The following is a 17,887-nucleotide window of genomic DNA, read 5'->3' as shown; positions in this document are numbered from 1 at the left end:
TTCCTTAATAATAGCAGCTCCTATACAATGTATAACTACAGATATAGTACCACAGCCTAGTCTTGTTAAGTGCGGTGCTGGAGATCATTGGAAAACTATCTGGATTTTCAAAATACATATAAGCATTACTTTGAAAATATGCCATTTATAACACTTTTTTTTTATTTATTTTTTTAAAGCATGTAACCCAAGAAAGTGTGGCACAATGTGAAGGAAGTTGTACCCTGTGACGAATTGCTGGTGTCATGGCAACTTCTGCCTGGAGCTGAGGAGTGTTTACACTACTGTTCACATTAATAATCACAGACGGTGCGTTGTAGCGCACAGACCAGTAACAGAGATATTCTGCATGGTTTTTGTATCCATCCTAATAATGACTTGTGTTTTTATATTGTTTTTATTAATTTAGATGTTTAGATGTTTATGTTAACCCCATATGTAGTTTATCGGATACATCGTTTTCCACTTTGTTTTTTATTCCTCTGAATACTAAATACCATTGCTTAACTACCGGGTATCATTCCCCGTAACCAGCAGGCTGAATTCCTCTTCAAAACGGAATGCTAGAGTCAATTAAAGTAACCGGTATGTATTAAAATTAATAATCTTTACGCATCTGTATATCTTTCATTTTATCTAGCGGGTACACATTATTTTTATGCCTAGCACAACATGGTTTTATAATTAATTATGCTGTACGGTTAAAAAAAATAAGAAAAAAAAGATTTGTCGCATTGCAGTGCGTTTTCGTTTTACGTTTTAAAAAACGTTTTTCATTTAAAAAAGTAATAATGCGAGGTACCACTGTTGAGTACGTACAAGTGTCGTGTTGTTATTGTCTTGACATCCCCTAGAATTATCAGTGCATTATAAGATTGCAGACTGTAGTTAAATGTACAGTATTAGTACTGTAATGAGACCAAGGATGCACAACAGTACTTGTGTGTGTGTAAAAACATGCTTTTACAATAATGCAGAGGAAGTCATATACGTAGCTTAATGGACAGTGTGTGCTTTACGTAAGTGAGTTGCTCAGAGCCCATGGTGACATGCTCAGTTCCACTCATTCAGAGCACCTGAGACACGCAGTCACTTAACGCATCCAATATGTATTTGAATAAACTGTAATAATCGAGTGTCTTAAGCTTAAAGATATGTACGGTATGGTTAAATTAATTCTCGATTCTGAGAATGATCTAATCTGCCAGTGAATTCTGTGAGTGATCTGCAACTTCTATACATTACATGTTTTTCCTCGTTTTCAGTTTTTTTTTTTTACTGACAACAATATTATTCAGAGAGAGGTCTATGTATGATCCCTTAATGTAGTTCCCTTTCAGTTCGAAGACAACCACCAACAACATTATGTATATGATACGCCTGCCCATTGAGTAGGTACTGGAGTGCTCTTTATAGCAGAGCTGCCTGTAGTCCCCTTCCCGGGGTGACGCACTCTTTCCCGCCCACCGAGGGGATAAAACTATCATCCAAAGGAAGCCATTTTTTTTTCCTTCTCAAGATGGTACAGTAAAACCTCTGTGTTTAGCTGAGCGTGTTGATAGAAAAGAGCTTCTCGAGTCGATTGCATTTCCCCTGCATTCGTATCTTTCAGCAGCCTCCTCGCTTGCATTGTAGGCTGCTTTCTCTTATCGGTTTGTCGTGTGTGAGCAACTGCCTGTGCAGTACCTCTTGCGTGAGTGTGTGTCTATTTTCCAACTTGGTTGAATACAGTTCCTCCACGGGGCTAGGCCTTGCTGCATCCCCGCTGTCGAGTGATTCCACCAGCCGCCGTCCGGCAGCTAAAGTGGGCCTTGTTGTTTGGTTTCCTCTGCGTGTTCCCTGTCTCTGTATTAGACTGTATGGCTGTGCTTGTCAGGGTCGTGCTGTGGATTAGCTGCAGCGTGGTTGTTTATAACAGCTAACCAGCTGTGTGTTCCTCCACCGGGCTGTGTTTACATTCACCCCGTTGGAAAGTAGACCTCGCCGGCTGCGTAGACCTACCCACTGTGCAATCGGTGCTTGAATGCACAATGCTGTATATTACAGTGGACGTGGTCTAACACACATGGTGCATCCAGTGCAAGCGGTGTTCTGTGCACGCTGTGCTCAGTCGGTGCAGAACACTTCGCTATGATGTCGGGCAACACTGGGTTCCACACCTGTACTTCCTGCCGGGCCAAGATCCCACAGGAGGACAGGCATACCCTCTATGCACAGTGCTTGGGCATCCAGCATGCCACCTTGGCCCTCGAGAGAGCATGGCCTGCAGTATCTGTGCAGCTTTTCAGCCCCGGGTGAAGGAGAACAGGTTGGAGAGGGCCACGAGGGCGAGTTCCCTGTCTTCGGTGGCCAGACCGTCAGTGGCTCTCGAAGCCCCTCCTCCATGAACTGTCCCAGGACCCCCTGCTGGACAATCCCTGCAGGCGAGAAGGGTGAAGCTTTCTAAACAGGCCAGGGACATTATGGACCTGAAGGCTCAGATGGTCCAGGTCCTGGCGCTCCTGTCTCGACAGGCACCTACGGCTCCAGCCGCAACCCCAGCTCCAATACCGCCCCAACTACCGTACTCATTAGGGTGAACGAGAAGAGGCGTCCCAGCTACCACAGGAAGACATGCACTCTACAGAAGCCAGCGCTCCACTGCTGTCGGACTTGACATCAGCACTGATGGGGCGTTCTGCAGCGTTTTTGCAGGTCCCCTGGACACCAGTGACAGAGCCATGTCGGTCCGTATTCCAGATGCAGGCGATAGCTCCTCGACCCTGAAAAATTCCCGGCTTTCCCGGACTTCATGAAGGAAGTAAGCTCCTCCCGTGATCGTCCAGCTCACCTACATCCCAAGCATGACAGACACTGTCGGCTGATGGTGTCTCATACGTGCTCGGCAGCCCTACGCTGGTGGATGATGACATCTCACCTGCGAGAGGGTGTGCAATGGGATTGGTGTTAAACCGCCAAGTGGTTAAGACAGACGCCTCCATCATGGGTTGGGGGGTAGTCTGGGAAGGCAGATCCTGGCTGGACCGCTGAACGTCCCTGCATATAAACAAGCAGGCGGTCTCCCTTGCTCTTCACCACTTCCTCCCAGTGCTGCGAGGTACACATGTGTTAATCTGGACAGACAAAACAACAGTGGTGGTGTATGTTGGCCTACAGCCCCAGGGTTTGCATCGCATTGCCTTCAGGCTCTTAATGTGGGCTCAGAGAAACTTGCTGTCAGTGTGGGCAATGCACATTCCCAGAGTAGTGAATTGGGCAGCAGACCTCTCAAGGATGGGTCCTCTTCCATCAGCATGGCGACTCCACCCCTCAGGTGGTACAAGGGTCCTTGAGGGTGTAAGATCACACCACTAACCCTTGAGTTATGCAGTTCTGATGCATCCCTCATAAGCTGCATTTCACGACGGCTCTGATATACATTATCCCATACATAATTTTGTTGGTGGTTGTCTTCGAATTGAAAGGGAATGTTAGGTTACGTACGGTAACCCTGGTTCCCTGAAAGAGAAGATGACCACCAACCGCAAGGTTGCGTCAGCCACCCTCACGGGTTCGATGGAAATGGTTCCTCAGGATGACGGTTTTAATCACTTGGTGGGCGTGACTGAGTGCGTCACCCCGGGAAGAGGCCTACCAGTAGCTCTGATATTAAGGCATATCCCATACATAGTGTCATCGGTGGTTGTCTTCTCTTTCAGGAAACCAGGGTTACGGTAAGTAACATTTTGTCCTTTACTCCAAACAATCATTTTACTGCTAAAGATCATTTTACAAGTTTCTTACACTGGTTTAAGCCTTGTTCTAATTTTAGTAATATTCATTTTAATTTTGTACATTAAAAGTGTATCTTGTTTTAAATTAATGTACACACTTCACACTGGATCACAAGATTTTCATTTGAAATCTCAGTTTGTTTGAAGTTCCCCTTTTTCTAATATAATTCTTTATATTTTATTTTTTTCTTACAGAAAGGCTTCACTGGCCAGAGCTGGAGCTCTCCAAGAAGTACTTACTGAGTCCTACAGAAAAACCTATTAGTGTGAGTCAATTTGGCTTCCACAGTCTTTCCTCCAGTATCCTGAAAGATGTTTTCACAACTGGAACCAGCAGCTACAATGTCCTGCTGCAGACAAAAGAAGAGACGAAGAATCCAAAGCCATCTTCGGCTTATCACAAAAAGTGCAGGAAGTTCCCCAAGTATTCATCCACAACGCATGGTAAGGAACCTCGCAAGACTAACACTCCCCAGCCACTGCCAGCCAAAGAGTGGGTGACCAGACACGCAATAATTGTCAGAGGTTGTTTCCCCAACAACTCCAAGCTCACTCGCACTATCGATGTCACAGGGAGCACCATGGGATTGTCACCAAGGCCCAGGAGCAGGACCAAGAGGTTTTATTGCTCTGGCCTCCAGAAGACAAAGCTATCTCAGCTGCCCAAGACTCAAGCAAAAGAAGGGGATAACTCCCTTAAGAAGCTATGTATACTGACTGCTATCAAACCTTCCAATGTAGAAAAGGAGAAGGCCAAGTTCTTTAAGTCGGAATTCACCTACAACCCTCAGTTTGAGTATGCCAATCCTGCCTCTCCTCCTGTGCTGGCAAGGCACAGCAGTGCATCTGATAGATTTTTAAGACAGGTAAGAAGAGCATAACATATCATTATGGTACATCTTGTGACCAAGGCAATCTTGTGAGCATGTCGGACATAAGCCTGGTGAGACATTAATTGTCACATATAATTGAAATTATGCATTTCTAGTAACAATGTGTAGGCTGCAAAACAGTGCAGTAGATGTATTTTCTAATCATCATGTATTAAAAGGAAGAAGGATGAGAGGTCAGACTGCTTAATTTGAAACTAATATCATCTTAAAAGAATGATGACTTATTTTGAGTGAGACCATTATTAGAAACTGGATTGAGCAGCATTGAATGGTTACATGACACTTCAATGCAAGCACTGCTTCCTGAAAAGCAGAGGTGGAATGAAATACCTACTGTAATAATTAAATGTTAAACACTAGTTCTCCTTCAAAAGAATAAAGAATTTGATTTGGGAGCTTACTGTCACTGCTTTGAATTAAATATAAATATAGAAACAAACTGTATACATCAACATAGGCGTTGTTATACTGAGTTGCTTTGCCTGCACCTAAGACAAATGCCATATTAGTTCAAATTGACTAATATCATCATTGAAAAAATAAATAAAACAGTAAACAAAAACTACAGTTGACCATTTATAAAAGCCTGTCCACATGTTACTTTTTCTTTTTAGGGACAAAAAATTATAACAAATTACAAGTAAATGCAGATAAGTGACCCTAACTTTTCACATTGACCCAACCATGTTTTTATAAACAGTTGGCCCCCAGTTAGAATTCAGTTCTACAGTATGTTTGTTTGATTTCTGCTCGAATTATGTAACTGGGGGGGGGGGGGGGGGGGGATAACTTAAACAAAAAGAGAATAGGCGAGCATAGTTTGTCATCCTGTCAGCAGTTAAAAAAGTGCCATTAAAGAGCTCATGCACAGGATTGTACTCTGGACTGTACAAAAAATAAATGAGTGATCTATAACAAAAGAAGAAATAGTTGTACATTTTAAAGATTCTGCATAATCTAGACTTTAAATACTGGTAATTGCCATGCATTGCACACAAACAATTAAAATACAGCATTCGTATGCAATAGTTAGATCAAAGGTATCTGAATAGAATGAAGTGAATATGCATTGTGCTTTTGATAATTAGTGTTTTGTAAGAAGCACCATATCCTCTTTTAGGTTTGAATCAATTGTCACTTGCAGCCAAATATAAGTAATGCAATCCACCTGAAATACATATGTTAGAAGTTGCTTTTTGTAACATAGTACTCTTCTTATCTTATACACAGGCAGTCTTTAGACAACAGTGAAATCATTAACATTTTAGCTGTGTACTTAAGTCTGTTAGAACAAAGTAAAACATATAGCTCAGCTTTTCCTTTTATTAATTATGAAACTGGACCAGGAATGTTGTGTAACATTTTAATTGCAGATTGTGTCAGGATGTCTGTATTAATCAATTTCCATTAGCAGAATTTAATTAATTCTTGAACGTACTTCAAAGTGCAGAGTAGACATTTTTCTTACCCTATCATTAAATGATGCATATTTTATGGTGCAGTAAAACATATCAGAGTTTGGCTGTGCAGGAGAATAAAGCAGTAATTCAGGTCAAGTTAGGAACAAATCTAGAAAATACAACCACGAAACCTCAAATTCAAAACTTTTGGAGAAAAAAGGCTTTAAAATAGTTTCGTATTAAATAGTGTTAGTTTGAAGCATTAACGCATGAATCATTAATCCTTCAAAGATACAAAGGAAAACAAAAGAAACCCCTGAAATAGTATCATTCCTACAGTGGGGACAACCAAGACTGGTACCACATTGACTGTCATACCAGTCACCACTGTACAACGTTTTTTAAATAAAACTTATACTCTGGTTGACAACTATCAGTATCCCTTGTGTTGTTCCAATTGATTTATAACTAGTCAAGGTCAAATAGTCTCTTCTGTAAATTAGGCAGAGACTATTTTTAAAATGAACACTGCAAATTAAAGTAAGCCTCGACAGTAAGAAACCTGCTGTACACAGAGCTGTTCAATTTTAATTACACTGTCAAACTTGGATCAGGCCCCAGAGCTTTCATCTATCCCCTGGGTCTTGAGAACCATTTGTCTTCATTGTCAGAGTTTGCCAGTTGAACAATCCGCAACTAATTTGCTTAGACAGAAAATCAATAGCTAAAGCTTGATGATAATATGCAATGCAAAGGTAATGTAATATTTTCAGAGGAACACAAATCTTATAATGGTATAAAGCTGTCAAGAAACTAGTCAGGACAATAATTAAACTGCTTACTTGTTTCTAGCTAGCTGTATATCCTACAGTTGTTTTATTTCTCTCGTCTTGTAACATAAAATTATTATTTATACTAGACATGTAAAAGTTATGCATTGTTCTTGATATTTATCTTATTCCATGTCTTGCAGGCAGTCAGGATCATGGAGCTGGCCCTGCAAAAATATGGAAACTATGAGAAATTTGAGCAGGCAACAGGTGGGAGCCTTCTTTCCAAGAGCCGGATTTGGTATCATGTGAAAAAATACATGGAGAAAGAGGGTTGCATGGGTGAGGTATGTTATGGGCAGTCAAACAAGCTTTCATAAATAAAAAAAATCCTTTCCTGTTACTAGTTTTAATTCAGAGTACTTAACTGCCTGCTTATCTCTTATTCACCTGCATCCTTGCTAGTCACCAGTCCTATAGCCTTTTCACACTACTGTTCAAAGTACAGTCTGCACTTTGGAAAGTGACGTCAAATTCAGTGACACAGGCGCACAGAGGAGTGGTGTAGATTGGTTTTGAGAATGGATCCCGAGGTCGCGGTTCTCTTATTTTTTTTAATTTGTTTTTCACATGTTGCTGAATACAAATACAAACCGAATAATTTTATTTCATATTATTAAAGTTAGATTAATTACTACTACTACTACTACGACTACTACTACTACTAATAATAACTTTAAAAAGTTACAGATAGTATTTGAAAAATGCCAGTAAACACTTCCGAAAAATACATTTAAAGTAGGCCTATTAAAAACAAAATCTTAGCGTAACATATTTAAAGATATTTTTCTTTACAGCTTGTTTTTATACATGCAATGTTAATATAGGATATTAAAAAAGTACCATATTTAATGTGATTTGCACATACTTTGCAAATTTCCTATACCTGTATCTTATTTATTTATTTATTTTTTGTTAAGGACTGGTTTATAAAGGAGCCACAAAAAAATATGCGCAATTACTGAAAAAATAGATGGAATACAAATAATGAAACAGCAGTAGATCTTACAGTTAACACACTACGTTTTTTAAATGATACCTGTCAGCGTTTGACAATTTAAAGGTTTTAAAGCTTAAAGAATTATGTAATATGTAAACTCAGCTTCATTCCGTGTGGGACTGCACATCGATTCCAGACTAGTCAAAGTCGACTAATTCAGCATATCGGTGCCGGTCATTGCAGGTCTGTGACCAAGAACTGAGTCCATTAAATCATAATATTTACTTTTTTTGCAGTCTGACCCTCTTTCATTATTATGATCTTTTATTTTTTTGTAATCCTGCTTTTATTTTTTTTATTTTTTTTCTCACCACACTGTTTTGCTCTGTGGTTTAGACCTTTTATTTCTGAATTCCTGTGAAATCTTTTATTAGACTTTATCGTTTCGAGCCAGTTCCAGATATCTTGCAAGGCCAGAATTTCATGGTTCCAGCTCTGCTCAGCTCAACAAAATGACCAGTGTGAAACTAGCCGTACTGTTAGGGCTGCCTTTTCTCATATGTGAAGGCTGCAAAAAAGAAAAGACAGCCCATGGCCAGCCTAGATTCAGGCCACCACTTCGATGTGGTCCAGGGCCTCCAATCCGGGACCAGGGCTGGCCTTTATATATACAGTGCCTATAGAAAGTCTACACCCCCTTGAATTTTTTTCACATTTTGTTGTGTCAATGCCTCAGAGTTTCATGCATTTAAATGAGGATTATTTTCCACTTGTCTACACACTATACTCCATACTGTTAGGGGGAAAAAGGTTTTTATTCAGAAAAAAGTGATATATTAAAAATACAAAACTAAAAGATCATAATTGGGTAAGTCTCCACCCCCCTGAGATAATACTTGGTGGAAACACCTTTGGTATCAATTAAAGCTGTGAGTTTGTTGGGATTGGTCTCTACCAACTAGCTTTGGCTGTGTGCTTTTGGTCGTTGTCATGTTGAAAGGTGAACTTCCGTCCCAGTTTCAGCTTTCTTGCAGAAGGCAGCAGGTTTTCCTCAAGCACTTCTCAGTACTTTGGTCCATTCATTTTCCCTTGTATCCTGACAAGTTCCTTAGTCCCTGCCGATGAGAAACATCCCCATAACATGATTCTGCCACCACCGTGCTTCACAGTAGGGATGGTGTTCTTTGGGTGATGTGCTGTGTTGGGTTTGCGCCAAACGTAGCGCTTTGCATTTAGGCCAAAAAGTTCTATTTTAGTTTCGTCAGACCACAAAACTTTTTGCCACATGGCTACAGAATCTCCTGAGTGTTTTCTTGAATACTACAAACAGGATTCAAGGTGGGCTTTCTTGAGTAATGGCTTCCTTCTTGCCACTCTACAATACAGGCCAGATTTCTGTAGTGCTTGGGATATTGTTGTCACATGCACACTTTGACCAGTCTTGGCCATAAAAGCCTGTAGCGCTTGCAAAGTTGCCATTGGCCTCTTGGTAGCCTCTCTGATCAGTCTCCTCCTTGCTCGGTCATCCAGTTTGGAGGGACAGCCTGATCTAGGCAGGGTCTTTGTGGTGCCATAGTCCTTCCACTACTTAATAATCATCTTGACCGTGCTCCAAGGGATATTCAAGGCCTTTGATATTTTTTATACCTATCCCCTGATCTGAGTTTTTCAGCAACTTTGTCCCGGAGTTCTTTGAAAGCGCCTTGGTGCTCATTGTTGAGTCTTTCCTTTGAAATGCACTACCCAGCAGAGGGAACCTTCAGGAATTGCTGATCCTGAAATCATGTGAATCACTACAATTTAACACAGGAGGAGGCCACTTAACTTGGTGTGAGATTGTGAAGGTGATTGGTTACACCTGAGCTAATTTATTATTGCTATTACAAGGGGGGTGGACACTTATCCAACCAAGCTATTTCAGTTTTTATTTTTAATATATTTTCGACAAATTTCTAGAATTTTTTTTTTACTTGGAAGTTGTTGGGTTGGATGTGAAGATAAATATATATATATATAGAGAATCGTGAGGGTCTGGAATCATTTATATATATAAATGCATTTTAATTCTATGCTATAAGGTAATAAAAGGTGAACATTTTAAAAGGGGGTGTAGACTTTCTACAGGCACTGTATATGAATGCAAAGCAGACTTAGGCTGCCTTTTCATATCACATTGCCAATTAGATTTTGTATGATAACATGGAAAAACGCATATTTTCTATGATGTTGGAGATTTTTTTGTTTTACATTTAGGGAGGGGAAAAAAACATATAAGGCTTTTTTTTGTTTGTTTGATAATAACCAAATCAGTACACGTGCCATATGTAAATATTAACACAGGCAACTTTGCTTTAAATTTATGTAACCTTACCTGTCTAATAAAACTGCTTCCGGTATTCAAGTTCAGTGTTGAATGAGGCTTCAGTTTACATAAGAACATAAAGTTTACAAACGAGAGGAGGCCATTCAGCCCATCTTGCTCATTTGGTTGTTAGTAGCGTATTGATCCCAGAATCTCATCAAGCAGCTTCTTGAAGGATCCCAGAGTGTCAGCTTCAACAACATTACTGGGGAGTTGATTCCAGACCCTCACGATTCTCTGTGTAAAAAAGTGTCTCCTATTTTCTGTTCTGAATGCCCCTTTGTCTAATCTCCATTTGTGACCCCTGGTCCTTGTTTCTTTTTTCAGGTCGAAAAAGTCCCTTGGGTCGACATTGTCAGTACCTTTTAGAATTTTGAATGCTTGAATTAGGTCGCCGCATAGTCTTCTTTGTTCAAGACTGAACAGATTCAATTCTTTTAGCCTGTCTGCATATGACATGCCTTTTAAGCCCGGAATAATTCTGGTCGCTCTTCTTTGCACTCTTTCTAGAGCAGCAATATCTTTTTTATAGCAAGGTGACCGGAACTGCACACAATATTCAAGATGAGGTCTTACTAATACATTGTACAGTTTTAACATTACTTCCCTTGATTTAAATTCAACACTTTTCACAATGTATCCGAGCATCATGTTAGCCTTTTTTATAGCTTCCCCACATTGTCTAGATGAAGACATTTCTGAGTCAACAAAAACTCCTAGGTCTTTTTCATAGATTCCTTCTCCAATTTCAGTATCTCCCATATGATATTTATAATGTACATTTTTTATTTCCTGCGTGCAGTACCGTTCACTTTTCTCTATTAAATGTCATTTGCCATGTGTCTGCCCAGTTCTGAATCTTGTCTAGATCATTTTGAATGACCTTTGCTGCTGCAACAGTGTTTGCCACTCCTCCTATTTTTGTGTCGTCTGCAAATTTAACAAGTTTGCTTACTATACCAGAATCTAAATCATTAATGTAGATTAGGAATAGCAGAGGACCTAATACTGATCCCTGTGGTACACCACTGGTTACCACACTCCATTCTGAGGTTTTTCCTCTAATCAGTACTTTCTGTTTTCTACATGTTAACCACTCCCTAATCCATGTACATGTGTTTCCTTGAATCCCTACTGCGTTCAGTTTGAGAATTAATCTTTTGTGCGGGACTGTGTCAAAAGCTTTATAGAAATCTAAATAAACCATGTCATATGCTTTGCAATTATCCATTATCGATGTTGCATCCTCAAAAAAATCAAGCAAGTTAGTTAGACACGATCTCCCTTTCCTAAAACCATGTTGACTGTCTCCCAGGACCCTGTTACCATATAGGTAAGTCAGTATCTAAAGCTGTTCAAAGATGCCAAAAAGAATCACCCCTAAAGATCGGACCGAGTTTGGCAAGGACGAATTTCACGTCGATAACGTGCTGTTTTGTACTTCATGCAGCAAGGCTGTAGATTACACTTGTAGTCGAGATTGTAGAACACATGGGAAGCGCTAAACATAAATTGAATGGAAAGAAATGTAAACAACAGCAAACTTGGGATTCCTTTCTGTTCTCAACAACAGCGTCTCATGACAATCTGGCTGGAGAATGCTGAATTGAACTAACTTTTTTTTTTTTTCTATTACAACGGAGAACTGTTTGTAATATTTGAAATTTGTTTATTTTATTGGTTAATGACACTGGTAAGCTTGTAACTTGCTTAGAATTTGAAAGTGTAACAATTTGTATTTTCACTGTACTATTTCAATGCCTTTTATTAGGCTTTCATGGCTGGGGAAGCCTATTGTTATTGTAAAGATTTTTATTATTATTTTTTTTTTATTCTTCCCAAAACTTCAAACTGCTCCTGCTCGAATGCCATGCAATCAATCAACATCAAACCTGGCAGGTATCACCACAGGTTGAATACAATTTGGGTGCAAAAGAATTACGCTCCTGCATCAACCAAGATGGGACCTGATGCATTTTTTTGAAAAACCTTTCAAAATCTTCTTCTTGGGAACCGGTGAAGCAATTGATCTGAAATCAACAACCAAACCCGCTTCAAGTTTGCGAAGCAGAAGTTTCTAATATCTTTTTTTAAGATAAATTTTAATATCAAAATGTCTACCACCAAATTTGCAGAAATGTGCCCCAGCTAACTCTGAACTTGGTAGGCATCATCCTGGGGACAATGGAATTCAAATAGGGGAAAATTGTGTTTTTTTGTAAAACAAGATGGCCACTACACTTTTTTTTCTTAAATTGGAAACCGTTTCAGTTGAAAAACGGTTTGTTTGATTAACTTCAAAGTTGACAAGAATCAGCACTATATCAGTGGACTTTTTCAAAAATGGTGTTTGTGCGTAAACCAATATGGCTACCTGACTCATTTCTTTAAAAACCTTTCAAAATCTTTGGTCAAATGGAAAAGTAGCTTATAACTCCTTGCAGAGCGTGTATAGGTTAATGGTTACTGTGGAACACAGATAAGAACCCATATATGCTCTATCCAAAAATCACCTTGCCTGTGACTTTTGACCTCTCTAAGGTCAAATGTAAAACTAACTTATAACTCCTTACAGTGTGTAGATAGGGTCAGGGTTACTGTGGTGTTTAAAGTTATAAAGTATTGTGAGATAATGAACTAATGCATTATTTAGAATTGAAAGTGCTCCATAAAACTGATCTGTTGCTGCAATGCTACAGCTTGCCAAAATTTCCAATTGGTAGTGAGCTTGGAAGCCGTAAAACTGCCTGGCAGTTCTAGTTATTATTTTATTTGTTAATGTTATTCTACTGGTGATACAACAGTAGTGTATTTGTTTGTTTTGATTATTGTACTGTTGATTGGGGGACATGTTGAATGCAAGGTTATTGTGTGGGAGTTATACTGGACATCACTAACTGCGGGTGAATCACGTTAATGCGCCCGTTCTAAGCAGTGGCGACTGTACCTCCGCATTCTTGAGAAAGTAATGGGATTGTGGGTGGGGGTAAGCGTGGCCCGTCACCCCCTGACATACCATAACATTAAGTCAAAATACCATAAAATTGCTACTGTGCTACATCGAAAAAAACAATTTTAATAAGAAACTTCTGCTACAAATCAAGGATTACTGTGTATCCCGGTAGCTCTTTCATTCTGAGTGCAGGTTATTGTTCCATAAAAATATAAAAAGAAAAAATGAAAAAAAAAACAATTCAGCACATTTCACATTTTAGGCCTCCTTTTCAGTCACACAAAGGCTCCTTAAAATGTGAACGGGGTTGCGGTGCCCCTGAGGCAGCCCTGGGATAGCACAGTGGGAACGGGGTCTCATATTTCAAGACAGCGAATTCTATTCTTCAAATCTCTTGCAAAACTTTGTATCACTTTTAACATGGACACACCATCTTTTAGGATTCCTTTTTGTCCTGTACTATATCTATCTTTCCTTCACAGACCTTTTCCTGGTATTTCTCCCTTTTTAACTCCTGTCGTTTTCTGTTCTCTCATAGGTGATAGAGCAACTCAAGGTAGAATTTAAAATCGGATTAATTATACAGTAACTTTTTTTTTTTAAGCTCATTAATTGCTGTACTGTATGAGTGTTAGTGTTTTGCTTTCCAGTGCATTTTATCCCAAACCCACCCCTTGGTAAATGACCATCTAATGCTTATAAAGACCTTCAAACTGTTCTAAATCTAATCACTACATTGAATGAGCATACCTAGTGCCTGAAGTAGCTGTCTCATCATGCTAAAATGGTATAATGCATTAAATCAACTGCTGCTGGGGATGTCTGCTGTAGCAAGATCAGTAAACTCAGTGCTTGTACTGTAAATGCAGTTTCAAGTGTTAGCCCAAGTAAAGCCTATAAGCAGTTTTTCAAATCTAACATCCTTTAGGGTTTTTAAATTCCCAACTTAATTGTGTGCTGAAAACAAGAGTTAAAGAAGTCAGTGCTGCTTCTGTTACAGTGCCACACTTGACCCTTCAACAGTAATAATTCTCACAAAAATATGTGCTTTATTGCCCATAAGTACAAGCCCCTTGATGTAACTATTATTTTCATAAATGTTAATATGGAAAATAACTGTTTTCTTTGGCAGATTGTTGTTCACTTGACAGATGACCTTCTTTCCAGAGCCTCAATGACAGTAGTCAATGGTCGGCCAACATTAACCATCAACATCTCCAGTGCACGGGAACATTGGCTAGAAGGCATGTTAAGACATGAAATAGGTCTGTACAAGAATAGCAAAAGATTTATAATTGTAGTATGAGACAGTGCTTCATGTAGTAATTCACCCACACCGCCTATTCTTTCTCCATAGGTACTCACTATTTTCGGGGCATTAATAATAATCTTCAGCCTTGGTGTAATGGCAATGGGCGTATAAAGTACAGTCTGAAACCCATCAATCCCACAGAAGAGGGTCTGGCTAGTATCCACAGTGTGCTTTTCCGCAAGGACCCTTTCCTGTGGAGGGCAGCCCTTCTCTACTACACTGTGTACCAGGCTAGCCGCATGTCCTTCACAGACCTCTTCCGCTGCCTCGGAAAGTTTGTCAAGGACCCCAGTACCCGCTGGAACTACTGTGTGCGGGCCAAAAGGGGCCAGACCAATACCTCTCTGCCAGGTGGGTTTTCAGTCTCAAGCACTTAAGTTTATTTAAGTTAATTAAATTCAGTTCAGTTCATTGTTCTTACCAGGATAAGAACCTTTTTTACTGCAGATGTAATTTGACAGGTCATCCTGGCAAGATAGCAGGTCACATTTAGCTCCATAGGTTTTGCACAATTTTGGATTAACAATCAGAACTTGGTGCTCTACTATATAAAATGTGCTGGGATGCCAAACTTTATGTGGTATCTTTTTTTTGGCAAAATCCCTGCAAGGCTACATTTGCAAAGCACTGAGCATTGTCGCACCTCTTGCAAGAAAATGTCTTTGTAAGTTAGAAGAATATGTATTGTAAAGTTACAGTACATATACACAGCGCGCCAAATAAGGTTTTGGGCCATTGAGCAATTTATTCTCCAGTTTAGACAATTTGTGAATGTTAAATTTATTTTGGGCCTTACATTTTAACTGTAATATTACTTTGAACTACTGTACAAAAACTTGGTCTTAAAATAAAATCAAAATACAACAAATATTCTTATTTGACCACAAACAATATGGCTGTGAAGGAAATAAACACAGAAACAGAACTTTTTTTTTTTATTCCACAGCTGCAGCTGGAATATACTTATCCAAAAGGCCTGCATGCACATACTATATATTTCCAGTGATTTAAACAAACAAAAAAAAAACATGCTTTCTTGTGCTCTCCCTTTCAAAGACAGACACGCTCCCAAAAATTATAAAAACTATACCCATACTGCACTAATGCAAATAAAGAAACAGTAATATTGTATTCTTTACTGATCACCCTGCTATAGCAATATGTAGCACCCCGTCTCCAACACAGAATGTTGTATTTATTATATAGATTTACCTTCCAAAAATTATTGAAAACCTACACTTACTGGTCACATGTTTCTGGCAATTCCCAGGCAGGTTACAATTAGCTGTCCCGGCATTTCTATGTTCCACTCTCTAGCTACCGCATGCAGTCTATTCACAATTGATCATTGAGATGCCAGGAACTGACAAAGTACAAGAAGCTTGATGACATGCGAACTCAAGCTGTGCAGCAAAATTGCTATGCATATTCATTACTCATTACATTTAAATATCATGCATAATTTATATTTTTTCAATGAGTAAAAAACACTCAGTATGCAGTTTATCTGGACCGCTGCATGTACTTTATTGCTGTTTTTGGCTGGATGTATATTTTTGCTGGCCATAAAAAATAGAGAAGCACAATTTAAAATACGTGCAACTACCAAGCAGTTGGTGAATGCTTTTCAACTGAATGTTTTGTTGAAATACTATATGTTTGTTTTATTTTTAGGCTGTTTCGGTAAGGATCAGGTGTACTTGGATGGCATCCTTAAGATACTGAGGTACAGGGAGAAAATAAACTTTTCACTCTTGACAGCTCTTGGAAAGGTAATATTTAACAGATTGGACTTCAAAACTAAATTCATTTTTTTTTTATCATTTATTGTGTTTTTCTTAAGGCAGAAGTATTAGTTTATGTTTAAAACAGCAGTTTTTGATCATCAGAATCAAAATAGAGGGAAGTGAGTGTAGTAGTTGCATTTTTGGAAAACAGTTATGCAACCACAGATTGCCAACATTTAAATACTGTCAATGTCTGCAGTAAATCGAACAGCATTTATTAAGAGTATAAAAAGTAAAATCTGCATTTTATAGTTACTAAAGTTTTGGCTATATCCCAAGATAAGTCTGATTTTCACAGGGTTGCCTAAAGACTGGATTCTCTCATCTAGCTATTTACTATTTCATTAGCCATATCAAAGAACTTAATTCACTGAATTTGCTTTGGCACTTGCCCTGTTCCATGGGACTTCATACAGCACGTGATTACAGAGTATTTATTTATTAATTTCTTTAGACTAAAAGTGTAGTGGTGAACAACTCAGTTTTCTGTTAAAGGTATCTTATGAGGATGTGGATCGGCTGAAGGAAATAGCCATGATGGAGAATGTGAGGATCCCATACTTTCTCCAGGATCAGCGCCGATATATGGAGCAGCTGAACAAGATCATGGAAGTGAATCAGATTACTGATGCAGAACTACAGGTGCTTATATAACACTAATATCATCTGAGTTCATGTCCTGTTACCTTTCTATCAGCATTACTGTTTTGTAAATATAGTATTGATGAGCTCAGGGGGACCCCTATATATATATAGAATATATATATATATATATATTATATATATATATATATATATATATATATATATATAAATATCTGAGGAAAACTCCTGAGAACTGGTCAATTAAAAACAACAGGAACTGGTCAATTAAAACACTTTTTTTCTGGCAATGTCATATTGAATTTGAATTTAAAGAGCAACGCAATACAAATAGATATAATTTCAGACTTGGTACAATTTTACATGTAAAATGTATGCTTTGGTATTAATACAAATAATCAAACAGACTATGAAAACACCCACATTTGATTGCTACTTCACAAAAAGGAAATTAGTAACCAAAACAATAAAGTTAATGGAGTGTTCAAACTAGGCTGTTTGAAAAATTAAGTTTTTGTCATACAGTTCGTTGAAAAGTTTTATAAAAACCTTTCTAAAGTCACCTATTTCAATACCACAGCTTTAGAAAAATTTGACTTTATTAAGTGTGATTTATTGAGGTCACTGTTTATACAGTTATACATGTATAATGTTTCCACTATGAAAAGCATTAGATAGTACTGCATTGTACTACACTGTGAAGAAGAGTACTGTGTGTCAAATATGGTGTGTTCTGTGTTACCAGCACTGTCTGCCGTTTCATACTAAGATACAAGGTCTGTTTGGGCTTGATATTTCACATGTTTATGCAAAAGAATTGATGGTAATGTTTAACTGTAATCACACATTGTTCTTAAGTACAGTAAGCCCTTTTTTCCACAGCCCAAACAGAAAATAAAAATATTTGATGTAATGTCATTGTTCTGTTGTCTTGTCTTCCTATAAGAGTAAAGGAAATTAAAAAAAATAAGTTATTTAAAAACAGTTAATGGCTGGTTCATTTTAAAATTGCGTGTGTGCTCCTTATAATAAAA

General features: G+C 38.5%; 1 protein-coding gene across 2 annotated transcripts; it reads left to right on the top strand.

Moving 5' to 3' along the window:
- The first annotated feature begins 261 nt into the window (after positions 1-261).
- On the top strand, positions 262-16,977 carry si:dkey-222b8.4 (uncharacterized protein KIAA0895). 2 transcript variants are annotated; one of them, XM_041248107.1, is made up of 8 exons: positions 262-585; positions 3,969-4,639; positions 7,040-7,183; positions 13,690-13,707; positions 14,284-14,416; positions 14,509-14,814; positions 16,138-16,235; positions 16,746-16,977. In XM_041248107.1, the coding sequence occupies exons 1-8, from the start codon at positions 561-563 to the stop codon at positions 16,902-16,904; spliced, it is 1,554 nt and encodes a 517-aa protein (XP_041104041.1). In that variant the 5' UTR covers positions 262-560; the 3' UTR covers positions 16,905-16,977. The 2 variants fall into 2 exon arrangements, with proteins under 2 accessions (XP_041104041.1, XP_041104042.1); XM_041248108.1 differs by lacking the exon at positions 13,690-13,707 and having other exon boundaries at positions 264-585.
- Positions 16,978-17,887: the final 910 nt, after the last annotated feature.

The sequence above is a fragment of the Polyodon spathula genome, chromosome 4 (assembly GCF_017654505.1).
Source record: "Polyodon spathula isolate WHYD16114869_AA chromosome 4, ASM1765450v1, whole genome shotgun sequence".
NCBI classification, from domain to species: domain Eukaryota; kingdom Metazoa; phylum Chordata; class Actinopteri; order Acipenseriformes; family Polyodontidae; genus Polyodon; species Polyodon spathula.
This window is presented reverse-complemented; position numbering and strand designations above follow the sequence as displayed.

Coding starts and splice junctions, on each gene's coding strand:
- si:dkey-222b8.4 (XM_041248107.1), top strand. CDS start 561: ATGCTAGAGTCAATTAAAGTAACCG. Junction 4,640..7,039: donor CTGATAGATTTTTAAGACAG/GTAAGAAGAGCA, acceptor CATGTCTTGCAG/GCAGTCAGGATCATGGAGCT. Junction 14,815..16,137: donor GACCAATACCTCTCTGCCAG/GTGGGTTTTCAG, acceptor TTTTATTTTTAG/GCTGTTTCGGTAAGGATCAG.